Source organism: Vigna radiata, chromosome 7 (assembly GCF_000741045.1).
Source record: "Vigna radiata var. radiata cultivar VC1973A chromosome 7, Vradiata_ver6, whole genome shotgun sequence".
In the NCBI taxonomy this organism is placed as follows: Eukaryota; Viridiplantae; Streptophyta; class Magnoliopsida; order Fabales; family Fabaceae; genus Vigna; species Vigna radiata.
Genome location: NC_028357.1, coordinates 50,478,453 through 50,491,572, shown reverse-complemented (window position 1 = coordinate 50,491,572; position 13,120 = coordinate 50,478,453). Strand labels below are relative to the sequence as shown.

The 13,120-nt window shown below is 32.7% G+C and overlaps 3 protein-coding genes across 3 annotated transcripts; 1 reads left to right on the top strand and 2 right to left on the bottom strand.

Moving 5' to 3' along the window:
* The first annotated feature begins 3,796 nt into the window (after window positions 1–3,796).
* Window positions 3,797–8,111, top strand: LOC106768699 (polyadenylate-binding protein RBP45). Its single transcript, XM_014653972.2, has 6 exons — window positions 3,797–4,193; window positions 4,659–5,130; window positions 7,168–7,223; window positions 7,293–7,423; window positions 7,524–7,620; window positions 7,713–8,111. The coding sequence occupies exons 1-6, from the start codon at window positions 3,933–3,935 to the stop codon at window positions 7,887–7,889; spliced, it is 1,194 nt and encodes a 397-aa protein (XP_014509458.1). The 5' UTR covers window positions 3,797–3,932; the 3' UTR covers window positions 7,890–8,111.
* A 1,174-nt stretch (window positions 8,112–9,285) lies between these two features.
* LOC106767216 lies at window positions 9,286–10,667 on the bottom strand. Its single transcript, XM_022784163.1, has one exon. It carries the CDS (start codon window positions 10,575–10,577, stop codon window positions 9,441–9,443), a length of 1,137 nt encoding a protein of 378 aa, XP_022639884.1. The 5' UTR covers window positions 10,578–10,667; the 3' UTR covers window positions 9,286–9,440.
* Window positions 10,668–12,455: 1,788 nt separating this feature from the next.
* Window positions 12,456–13,087, bottom strand: LOC106767978. The gene has a single exon (XM_014652942.2). It carries the CDS (start codon window positions 13,000–13,002, stop codon window positions 12,643–12,645), a length of 360 nt encoding a protein of 119 aa, XP_014508428.1. The 5' UTR covers window positions 13,003–13,087; the 3' UTR covers window positions 12,456–12,642.
* Window positions 13,088–13,120: the final 33 nt, after the last annotated feature.

The following is a 13,120-nucleotide window of genomic DNA, read 5'->3' as shown; positions in this document are numbered from 1 at the left end:
AGCCTTGGGACCCTTACCAATGGTTCCGAAAGGGTCAAAAACCCCCCAAAACGACCTAAAGAACGTCCAAAACGGACGTCCGGAACTTCCGAAACGTCAAAAACAAAAACGACAGCAGAAACAACGTGCTGAATGGCGCCCAGCGGCGCTCAGCGCCAGGAAACAGAACCAAATGGCGTCCAGTGCCAGTTAGGTGGCGCCCAGCGTGGATTCTGCAGATTTTGCATAACTCACTCACTCTCATTTCGTTTTAGGCCTTTTGGTGGGTTTCTAGCACTCCTAACTTAATCTAAATGATGAATCAAACTTGCCTAATCAACTTTAACACTTCCTAAACCAATTCTCTAGTGATTTCACATCAATCTACATTCAAATTACTCAATTTCATCAACACATGTGCCTAATTCTAATTCTACCAGTTAAGCAATGTTTTTACCACTTTTGAAACTTCTACCAAGTCATAAATGACTAAATCAAATTGTCCCCACTGTCCACTTACACCCTAGACCTCAATTACTCAAAAACACCCTCTCACTTCCTTCAAACTCACTCAAAACACTAGTTTTCCTCAACCTAAGGACTCAACTCCACTTCTACCATTTAGAACCTCATTTTAACCAATTTTATAGTTCTAACAAGTTATAATTAACTTGCCTAAGCTGCCTCAATAGTTCAAAAGAGTCCTAGACCATAACCTCTCAAATTCACTACTTCCCTTCTCTTCAAATAACTCCAATTTCACCAACATAGAGACCAAAAACTCAATCTTACCTCTTTGCACCTATTTCTACCAATTTAGTGACTCAAGCAAGTCACAATACAATGGATAAAACTGTCCCAATAGTCCAAATATGCTGCAGCCTTCAATTGCTCAAAATCACTACCTTACTTCCTCTAAATGACTTAAAATTGACCCTAAGACACTTGATTTTTCTTCCTAACAATACCACAATATATTTTTCGCACCAAATTAGTTCCAACATAAATAATTCATCGTTCAAAATCATTCCAAACAGTTCATAGCCATCAATCACCAAATTCACATAACACACCCACTTCCATACATGCATTTCAAGTCAATAGAACCAATTTCATGCCTTTAACAACATACCACTTCAAAATTTGTCATTCTTTCACATTACACAATAAAAATAAGAAATAGAACTAGCTCCCCTTACCTCTAGTGTGGATAGCCAAGTTCAAGAAGGAACCCTAAACCACTTGCTTGAAACCCCAAAGTATGAGAATCACCTATGAATCACCAATTGATGATGGAAAACGAATTTTAGAACCAAGTGAAAACTAGATTGTGGAAGAAAACGAAATGGGTTGCTTGTAGCAAGAAATTGCATGTTTACAACCCTAGGAAAAATGGAGAAAGGGGTTTTCTTACCCGTTGGATGAAATGGAGATTCAATCGGTAGAAATGCTCCTCTTGAAGTCCGGAAGGCCTAGGTAGCTTCAATTTGAGAAACCAACGGTTAGAATCTAAGTTATGGTAGATGGAAGATATGGAAATGAAGAAAAGAGGGAGAAGAAACTGTGCTTTGGTGGTGAGCTCTCGTGGCAGAGAATGAGCTGAGAAACTTGAAAACTATCTTTTAGTAAAATTCTATTTGGCTATTAAAACCTTGTCCAATGCCCTACTGCCACGTGTGCACCCCTTAAGGGATATTTTTACAAGGCCTTACATGTTTCCTATTTTTAATTAAAACTCATTTTAGTTATTACTATTATGACATAAAAATATCATTAAAATAAAAAACAAACAAAGAATGACTAAACCAAAAAACTCATGAAAAAAATAATAGAACTTTCAGATTGTAAATTATTTGAAAAAATCCCATAAAGTTCATTGACACATGCTAGGTATACCTCAAGTTATTGCGTTTACACTTACTTTTTCTAACTAAGGAAATAGGTTTTGGTTGTTTATAAATTCGAAATCTATACAACAAGTAAATTTCTTCTTTTTAACATGTAAATACGAATTATCAGTGTTAACATCATTTTTATGAACTATTACATGTTTTATTTTTAAATATTTGTAAATATATTGTTTCTTATAATTAATGAAATGTTTTTAAAGAAAATAATGTTTTCTTCTTCTTATTTTTATAACAGTTATTAACCATTAAATTAGTTTAAAACATTATCACGAAACCATTTTTCTTGATCAACAATTTTTAATATTGTATTATTTGTGAGTGAAACACAAAATTAACCAATACAAGACTTCAGATCCTCTTGCAATTTAAGTTCTTGGGACTTTGATTTTGGAGATCATCAAAATATCTTTGCCAACAATCTCCTAGATGATAAAAAAAAATTCCTAAAGCTTTTGTAATAATTTGTATACATACACAATTCAAAGAAGAAAAGACATTATTGCATTTAAATATGTACGCTTTAAACAAATTTATTTTTGTAAACTTAAAAATGTAAGCTTTAAACAAATTTATTTTTGTGGACTTAAAAATGTATAAACAAATTAATTTTTTTCCCTTGTTTGTAATTATTAAAAAAATTGTGTAAACAAGTACCCTACGTTAGTGACTTTAAAAAAAATTAAATGGTCCTTAAATTTGATATCTTAAGGAAATAAAAAAAAAATAGTTTATCAAAAATAACCATCAAATTTTTCTTTCATGTTAAAAACTTCTCCTTGATTTGATAATTCGTACTTTATCGAGTTTGGATATAAATCAAGAGTTTATTCTCTAATTTTGAAATAACTTTACAAAATAGAAAAATAATATTTTTATCCAACAAATACTTATTTGGATGTTTTAAAGTTAGAAACATGTTATTTTATATTATAAATCCATGCATAAATTTCATTTAAAATACCATAATTTTTATTTTAAGTTTATTCGATATTTAACTATTTTTTCATGTAATAAAAACATATAACATTATTTGGTTTTATAATTAATAATTCATTTTTCTTCACCAACTTTATGAGTTCTTTTATTTCTAATCTTAAATTTAAGAATATACATATTTTTAACAACCATTTTTCTTTTTTATAAAGCTTTTATTACATTTTTTTTATTATTTGTAATAGTTTTCTAAAGAGTTTAATGGTAGTTTTTAGCATTTTACAAAACTTGGTAATAGATTATTACATAATATTTTTAACTTCAAAAAGAATTTCAAAGTAAAAGATACAAGGAATCAAAACTATCCTAAATCTGTACAAAAATCTAATTATTTTAAAAACTTTTCATTAATCATACTAATTTTCGTAATTTTTTTTTGTAAAGTGAGTTACTATACTTTTAATTTTGTATTGCTTCATTTCTTACTTACAAAACTTAATTTCTTATTTTTTTTACTAACATAAACAATTTAATAAATAAATAAATGATTTTTATTATTTACTTGACTTTTATTTATCATCAGAACATAAATATCAATATTTTCATCAATAACAAGTTCTTAATCTATATTGTATTATGTGCTTAATAATATATTATATTATTGCAGAGATTTTTAAAATAAAAATAATTATTTTATTTTACTGTATTTCTTACTCTAATATTCTAAATAATTATTTTATTAATTTGATTACTAAAATAACTATTTACAATAAATTTTAAAATTATTTATATTTCTTTAAAAATTATAATAATAAGAATTTTATTATTAAAAAGAATTATAATATATTTTCACTGGTAAATAAGTAAATAAATTTAGATATTTAGTTATAATAAAATATTGTTCTGCTTTTTGTTAATAATAATAATTAAAAAAAAGGTAAATAAATATCCGTGTTGAGAGACAGGAAGAAGGACACGCCACAAGGTTAGGGTTTGGGTCTCAACTACTCTTAAAAGCACAGTCTCACATTCATTATTGTGGTTCATCTCTTTCTCTCTCTATCTTTTTTTTCGCTGTTTGTCCATTGGAGAATTTTGAGGTTGAAGAAGATGATGCAGCCAGGACCCGGCATGGCCCAACAACCCAACCAGCAATATCCACAACAGCAGCAACAGCAACAACCCTACATGATGATGCCGCCGCAGCCGCAGCCCCCTCAGATGTGGGCCCCATCTGCCCAGCCTCCTCCTCAATCGGTCGCTCCTCCGCAGCCTACCAGCGCCGATGAGGTCCGAACCCTCTGGATCGGTGATTTGCAGTACTGGATGGACGAGAACTACCTCTACACGTGTTTTGCACATACAGGCGAGGTATCTGTGCTTTTCCTTATTTTCGCTTTTCCCTTCTCAAATCGCCCTCCACATCTTTGCATTTTATCTTTGTTTTTTGGAATCTTGGTTAGATTTTAACTTGAAATTACTATGGTGTGGTGTTAGATTTAGAATATGTTGACATCAAATTAATCTTTTGTTTTTTGTGAGGGCAAATACTGTCGATCCTATAAATAAAAATAAATCATGTGGAAAACAAATGATGCATTCTTTTGAAAGGTGTAGATTTCAGAGTTTTTAAATACAGATTTGCGTTTTCTGTTGTTGATATATTATTTTTTTAATTATGAATCTGAGTTTTTGACGATTGCATATTCTGGGGCAGATTTGATTGATTCAGATGAATGTTATTGCATGTATGCAAGTAAAACTAATGTTTAGAGCTTGTTGGTCTTTCAAGGTGATTCTGAAGGTTGGTTACGGAAATATGGTATTTGCTTGCAGGTGGCTTCGGTTAAAGTCATTCGGAACAAACAAACTAGTCAATCGGAGGGATATGGGTTTATTGAGTTTACCAGTCGTGCTGGTGCCGAGAGAATCCTTCAAACATACAACGGAACCATTATGCCAAATGGTGGTCAGAACTTCAGATTGAACTGGGCTTCGTTTAGTGCAGGGGACAGGCGTCATGATGACAGCCCGGATCACACCATATTTGTTGGAGACCTGGCTGCAGATGTTACAGATTATCTTCTGCAAGAGACATTTCGGGCTCGGTATCCCTCCGTTAAGGGTGCCAAAGTTGTAATTGATAGGCTTACTGGTCGTACAAAGGGTTATGGTTTTGTTAGGTTTGGAGATGAGAGTGAACAGGTTAGGGCTATGACTGAAATGCAAGGGGTTCTTTGTTCAACAAGACCCATGCGAATTGGACCTGCCTCTAATAAAAATCCTAGCACCCAGTCCCAGCCAAAAGGTATGTCTCTTTCATAGTTGTCTTGTACTTGTCATTTTGATGCAAATATCTGCCAATGTGTTGCTTAAATATAATTTAGATCCGTTTTTCTTTCAGATGCATACTTTTGGTCTGTTATTGAATATTGATACATTTATACCACTGGTTGGATTCAGTTCTTTAATTCTTTAGTTATCTAGTTTCTGTGTATCCCAGATGTTTTAATTTACATTTCTTTTCAGTTACACTCTTGAAGAATTGCAGTCCAAACACATTTCTTCCTGTAATTTCCTTTAAAAATTTGGGCTAAGTAAATGATATTAAATAATAAAATCTTATAGAACTCCCATTGTCTCAAAGCAGGGTGCTAAGAGGCTCTGTCATCTCGGAGCCTGGAACTGATTTCAGCTGAAATGGTTACCATTTTAGTCCATGGCCTTGTGTAGGTCAGTTATCTGTTTATGTATTGCCCATTATTTTTTGTGGCATTTTCTTTTCTGCCTCTAATTACGTATATTTTCTTTTCTTTTCATTTTGTTGCTTGGCTTTTTTAGCCAAATTACTTATGCAACTATTCAAATTACTTTCATATCCGTCCTCCATTCTTGCTCCTTGCTCCTTTAGCTTTACTCCTTTGACATTACTTAAAGAACTGTATCTTTGAGTTTCTGTTTTAGCTTTCCCTTCTTTAGGAAGTCTTTTGTACTTTCTACTTTCTTTTCTTCATCTATCTGTCGCTATTAATTCAAGTTTCCAACCTAGTTCACAAGGAATACCTTGGGATACGGTGGTTAGTGCTTTGGTTTTGTAGAAATGCACTCTGCCAGATGGTTTTGTTATCATGCCATTTTTTGTTGTCACAAGGCAAGGTCTGTCGCCATTCTTTCTAAATTTCTCAGCACATATGCTATTAAAGTTATAATTTACTCTATATTGCTTAGTCCTTTTGGAAGACCCATTGCAGTTAAAGTTATAATTTACTTAATTCTTTGGGAACCAATCTATTAAAATGTCAAAATGTTAAGTGACTTGTGAAGTTTTCTATATTGTGTAGTATCAAGCATTTGACAGCTTCCTATTTTATTCTTATTTTAGTCTATATGGCAAACCACGATATGTGTGTATCTTACATACTATAATTTTTACAAGAAACTATATATATATCAAAATGTTAAATGACTTGTGAAGTTTTCTATATTGTGTAGTAACAAGCATTTGACAGCTTCCTATATATATGTATATGTATGTATGTATAGATGGATATATAGGGAGACATTCTCATTGAGAGAGACTGGTGTCCATTTTGTTTGTCACATTGTCCATAGTATTTGCATTCTGTAAGGCCAATAGTTTTACCGTTGCATTGTATTGACAAGTATTTATGTTGATTTTTCTCATGGAATTATTTGAATTCATGATTTAGTTTGATGTCAGATTTTCTTCATGTCAGAATGTTTTATCATATTTGGATAGTTATTGAGAGAGGGAGGGAAACTTCATCATTTTCTACCATCCCTTTGCATTGTAACCCTTTCTGATGAATTTTCTCATGGAATTATCTGAATCCATGTTTTTTTATTTTTGAATTTCTGATCATATTTATGTCATTGAATAGTTTTTCCATATTTTAATATTTATGGTTCTGGACATGTTATTTGCTTCTCAAAGTGCTATTTTTCCCTGTACATGTACTTGTTAATTGAAAATGAGGTCGATTTTGTGCTTCTGTATGATGGTGCATTTCTAATAGTGTAGTGTGGCGAAAGTTTGTGGTGCATGAAGACGCCTGTAATTTGTTGCTTGTGGAATTGGTATTTATAATTGGATGTTTTTTGAATGAATCATATAGAGTTGAGTATGGGATATTCGAAATTTCATCCGGAATGTATCAACACTATGTTGAAAAGTCGTACCTCAATAAAAAGGATGTGCCTTTTGTATTTGAAAACTTAAAAGTATTCTGTCTTTATCTTTTTTGGTGTCTTTTTCCGCGGACTGCTTCCAGAATTTTTGTTTGATAATGTTACCCATCTTTTTACTTGTACTTTGAACATGCAGCATCATATCAGAATCCTCAAGGGGCACAGAACGAGCATGATCCAAATAATACAACTGTGCGTACTTCTTTGCAATATAGAAACTTCTCTTGTTTGTTCTTCTTCATGACCCTAGTTTAATTGCAGATTTTTGTCGGCAATTTGGATCCTAATGTTACCGATGACCATTTGAGACAAGTTTTTGGGCAGTATGGAGAGTTAGTTCACGTGAAGATTCCAGCTGGCAAGAGATGCGGATTTGTCCAATTTTCGGACAGGTAATTTAATCATTGAAATAATTGATATTTATCTTGTTAACTTGTCTAATAAATGCAGTGTCCTCTGATTGTGCCGTGATTTTTCATGTTTATGCATCAGGAGCTGTGCAGAAGAAGCTTTGCGGGTTTTAAACGGCACACTTTTGGGTGGACAAAATGTTCGGCTTTCATGGGGCCGAAGTCCTTCAAACAAACAGGTAAGTAATGTTACTAAACTGTGGTCATTCTGATATGCTTTATCCTTGTCAATTGATTTTTATGATGAATTTGGATTTGGTGGATGACTCAGGCCCAACCAGATGCGAATCAGTGGAATGGAAGTGGTGGTTACTATGGATATGCTGCGCAGGGTTATGAAAATTATGGTTATGCTCCTGCTGGACAAGATCCCAATATGTATGGCAGTTATCCTGGCTACGCAAATTACCAACCTCCTCAGCAACAACAGCAAATAGGATATAGCTAAGCAAGTTCTGCCCCAATTTTCCGTTTTCTTCTGTAATCCTATCCTATCTATGATACTCGTTTTGGTTCTTACTCTAATTGTCTCATTGAGAACAAACTTGGCTCATCTTTTACCTTCCTATCATTGCTATTATTAGCATTAAACATTCTATGCGAACTTTTTATTTTGTACCCATTAAATATTGCTTGCTGAATACCTTGATGTTTATGCATACATTCCACATTTGATACTCCTATTAATTATTTGCGTAATACAGAATATTAAGCGGGTGGCATATTGTGTATGTAGCGTACGATGCGTTGTCGCGTATTGAGCTTGCTCTGGCGTGAAAGTTAGATGCAGAGTGTAATGAATTTTTAAATAACATTAAAAAACGATAAATGTTAACAATTAGATAACATGGTGGAAGGAATGTTGCATTTCTTAACATATTATTACATGTCATCTAGTTGCATCTATTGACAAAATGAATTTTGGTCTTCGATTATGACTTTTTTACATTAAAAAAAAATCACCGAAGCAATCTTACAAATTATGGAAATTAGTTTTTTAGTGTTGAATGTTATTGAAATTATATAATTAATAGATGATTAATATTTTAGAGATCACCTGAATTTATTATTTTGGATGATACTTCACAATGAAAACAGGTTAAGTTTTATCATACGATAGTAGGATTCTAATGAAACTTAATGTATTGCTCAACCTTTGAAAAACAGATAATTAGTCTCGGGTTTTACGTTCATTGGTAGTGTATTTGGATTTTAGTTGAAACATTTAAATTAATTTGGTTCTCATTGAAATCTGCGTAAATATAATTGATACATATTTCCAATTAATGAAAATTTTTGTATTTTATTTTCTGTTGAGGTTAATCCACCCTAATTTATTAACCGAAATCTAAACGCTTTTGTAGTATTTTTGGTGGAAGTTGTCATTTTGTAAGTCTCAATGAAGTATTTTTGGTGAATTTACATTGAATGGAATTTTGAAGTTTTTACGTACGTTTTACAAACATTAGTTACACATCAAAGTTGGTTTGATAGAAAAGTTGAGCTAATGTTTTGAAGTACAGGATATCGCTTTATAAAGTTTCACCTGTTTTTTTTTGTCCATAGCAGAAACTCAAAAGTTATAAATTAGGTTATTTGTTTTTCTACTCACTTTCTTTTTGTTCTTACCAAAGTATCTCCATAAACAATGCTACTTTAAGCCAAACACTGACCCAATTGTTCATATTCATACAAGTGAAGAGTTCATAATTTGCAACACGACCAACTGGCAACAAGTTATATTTCTTCGCATACCAAGACCTCAGTAACAAGATTAAACTAAAAACAAATGGTAAGATTAAGTAAAGACAGTATAAGTTTATCATATGGATAACCAAAAACAATGTTGAAAAGGAAACTCATTTATTAGAAAATGTGGCAGCAGAAACAGAAAGTAAAACAGAAACTATAGATCTACATGTCTACCAACCCGATTGATTATCCAGCCTAATTTCCAACTATGCTAGACAACCTTCTTTTTATTTTCCAACTAAAATTTTCAAGTGCCTGATCCAATCTGTTTCTCATATTCCATTGGATTAGCTAAAGCTTCAGTAGGTTGATTGAAATCCACTGTATTAATGTCTCCGAAAGAGCTATGGTTATGGGGACCACTCCTCCCCCACAAATCATGTCCTTCATATGAAAATTTTGACTCAGAAGGAACAAATTTACCAATCCCTTCAGGTTCGCTGGCCGCAAGTGCATGGTTTGATCCCACAACAGGAATATTAACAACATCAGTATTCGGTCTTCCACTAGAATTTAAGGTGTCAACATTACTTAAAGTCTCAATTGCAAGTTCTGTCTTTGTATCTTCTAGCATATCAGTTTTTGGCAACTCCTGCTTCTCCTCGAAGTAGTTGACAATTTTACTAGTTTGTTCAGATGGCAAGACTTCAGGTTCAGTACATAGAGGGATCAGGTTGAATTCAATATTTGATATATTTGGTTCTCCACGAACCACCTCATTCAGATGATGTACACAAGGAACAACCTGCTGTCCAGTTTTGATCTCCTTATTGGTGTTGTCAATTGATGGAACCAGGTTGATGAGTTCAGATGCTTCTTCTGAGTCTTTTGTTTCTCCACCATCCGCATCAGATTCTTTTACCTGTATGGAGGCATCGAGTTCATGACGTGTTTCACCTTGTTTGATTGTTTTGTCATGATCAAACTCTGACATGATAGAGGTGGGCTGATTCACATGTCTAGGTTCAGATGTCCCCTGTGGAATTCCTCCACTGGAAATGGAAATGGGTATCAAAGTAGAGGCAGATTGATTCTCAGGTACTTGTGAGATGCTAGAATGAATCTCAGTTGGTGGAACTTGCTCTTCAGACACAGGTACCCGTAATTCTGGCTCAAAAGGTTGTTTGTTGAATAATACTACTGATGAGGGAACGGAAGAGCCATGTATCTCTGCATGTGGGTTAACAACTGGAATATGAATCTCTTTCCTTTTGATCATTTTGAGATGTGGAGCCACGTCGTTTTCTACAGAAACTGGAGAAAAGTGACCTGGTACAAACACCAGGCCTCTTAAAACAGCATCAGTGTTTGCTACCTTAACATTAAGAAGATATCCAGCATTAAAAGTTCCTTCAATGACACCACTTACAAACTTCCCCACCATTTCATCATCAACACAATCAGTTGTTTGGCTGGAGTACAACACATTGTCAGCATCAGGAATTACAGCTACATTCTCCCCTTGAACTGCACTTCCTTCTTTTCTTGGTCGACCACGTTTTCGTTTCACTGGAACATTTAAAGGAGTACCTAATCCTTGATTCTGTTGTTGGTTCATCTTCCAGAATGCCAATTACAGAGTTCTTTCTAGAAAATATATCTGAAAAAGAGAGAAATGTTATTCTTTGACCAAATAAAGTATGTCTGATTATCCAACATTCCTTAATCGTAATGCTGGATAAAATCAACAAGTGAATTTAAAGAAAATGTATGATTGCCCAGAAACACTAACTCCTTCGTTTGAAAAAAGAAAAAAGAAAAACAAGAAAGAAAAGAAAATGTAAGTATTTCAGCACCTGAACAAACAGATTTCCTAATGGGAAAAGTTAAGCATTGTTTTATTATGCAGCAGACAAAACAATTCAAAACTACAAGGGCAGAGACATTCTCACAATATTTTAACAGATGTAAATGAGATCAATATGGCAATGATTCATACCCAAAATTAAAATAATGTTGTAGAAAATAGTCGTTGGATTGTAACTTGGATCAAACCCCTAAACTAAGAATGGAAGAGACTTACAGAGTAGGAAGAATAAAAAAGAAAATTGTAAAGAAAGCATGGAAAACTCACAGATGGGTTAGGGCTATGGGGGCGAAATGGGATGGATATAATGAAAGACAAAAACTGCAACTTTTGTGGCTATGGCGAGGAAATGAATGTTTTCGCCTTTAATATATTATTTAAAACAAAGAACGAAAAAGACAAAAACAAGAGAGAAAAGAAAGTGAAGAGTGTTGGATTGGATCTATCTCTCTGTTACACTTTCTTTCCACACGTGCTTGGCTAATAATTCTTAGTTCATAACTTCCTTATTATAATAATCGAATATAGACATTTTATTTTTTATTTAAATATTTATTATATTTATGTCATTTATTTAAAATAAAAATAATTTCTTCATTAAAAAAAATTAATTTAGTATAAATTTGTAGTCAGACTGAATTAATGCTTAACCTAAACCACTCAATTTGACTAACTAATTAAATTAAATGTTCGAATATAAATTTGAATTATATTTAATTGGTTTAATAAGATTCGAATCTATACAATCTGATTATTCTAACCTCAACTTTTATATTTTGATTTTCTCATTTAGTGTGCTTTTTACTTTTGGTTTTCATATTGTTAGAATAAATTAGATGGGAAAGCCTATTTCAATGTCTTTCTATATTTTTTTTTCCTTCTGAAATATATATTTTAAAACTAAACTATATTGTTCATATAAAAAAATTAAATCTGTACTGATATACATAATTGTGTGTTTTCAAAGTAAATTATGTTTTGTATTAATATTTATGTATATATTTTGTGATCAACAGTGTTTTCAAAGTTTGCAACATCACTGATGACAAGTCAGTGTTGTATTTGTATAATATAACCTTTGTTAATTCAAATGATGCAGTTGAAACTTTTGAAGCAATCAATTACCATAGGGTTTCATGATTTGTTGCAAAAGAGTTTCATCATATAATAATATGAAAAACCAAAACTGCAGACCAGGTCATATTCTCTTCTACTGCTATCTTATCTCCAAATGAAGAAGCTGTTCATGAATGCTGCGTCTGCATTATAAAAATAAATACACATCTTCTCTCAGTTTTATTATATATACTTGACTCAATTATTGATATTTATTTTAGTTTTCTATACAGAATTTATTCAAAAGACTTAGTTCCAAAACATTCATTGATTTTACTCACTTCAAAACAACATGCTTTGACCTTATCTCATAATTAATAAACATAACCAGTAAATTAATTAGTAATAATTACTCAGCTTCATCATTTTAACTTTGATCTGCTTTCAAACACAAGCACCTATTCACAAGCAGAAACAACAAACAAACTGAAACATAAATCGCTTCAATCTCTATCTATATATATACTTTTCTATATACACAGAGAATCACTGTCTAGAAAAAGCTTCTCATGCAAGCCTTGAGGAATTAATCAAAACTGGCCTCAGGAATACTCTCTAGAATCGGCATCCACAATCTGTGAGCAACATCATCATTTCTAGCTTTCATCAACCGAAGCAGAACTTCTTCTGCAGAAGCTCTCTGGTGTTGTTGCTTCTCAAAAAGTTCTACCAACTCCTTCTTTGAAATCTTTATCTTCACTTTCCCGCTGGCATCAGGAGAAACTCTCAGCGTTTGCATAAGCTTCTCCTTCTGCCCTTTCCCTAAACTCAACTCATGATGACCTTTTCCAAATTCCTTGCTTGAGCTGCTCTTCTTCGACTTCAAATCGCTCCAGTCCTCGCCGTCCCACTCCATCGATGATGCAGGTTTTACACAGTTTCCCATATTTTTTATAGATGATTGCTTAAAACTGTTCAAGTGTATGATATCTTTGATCAACAACGTATATATATATTTAGAAAAAAATGAAGTGTGTGATGAGAGATTTGTGAGGTTTTGATGA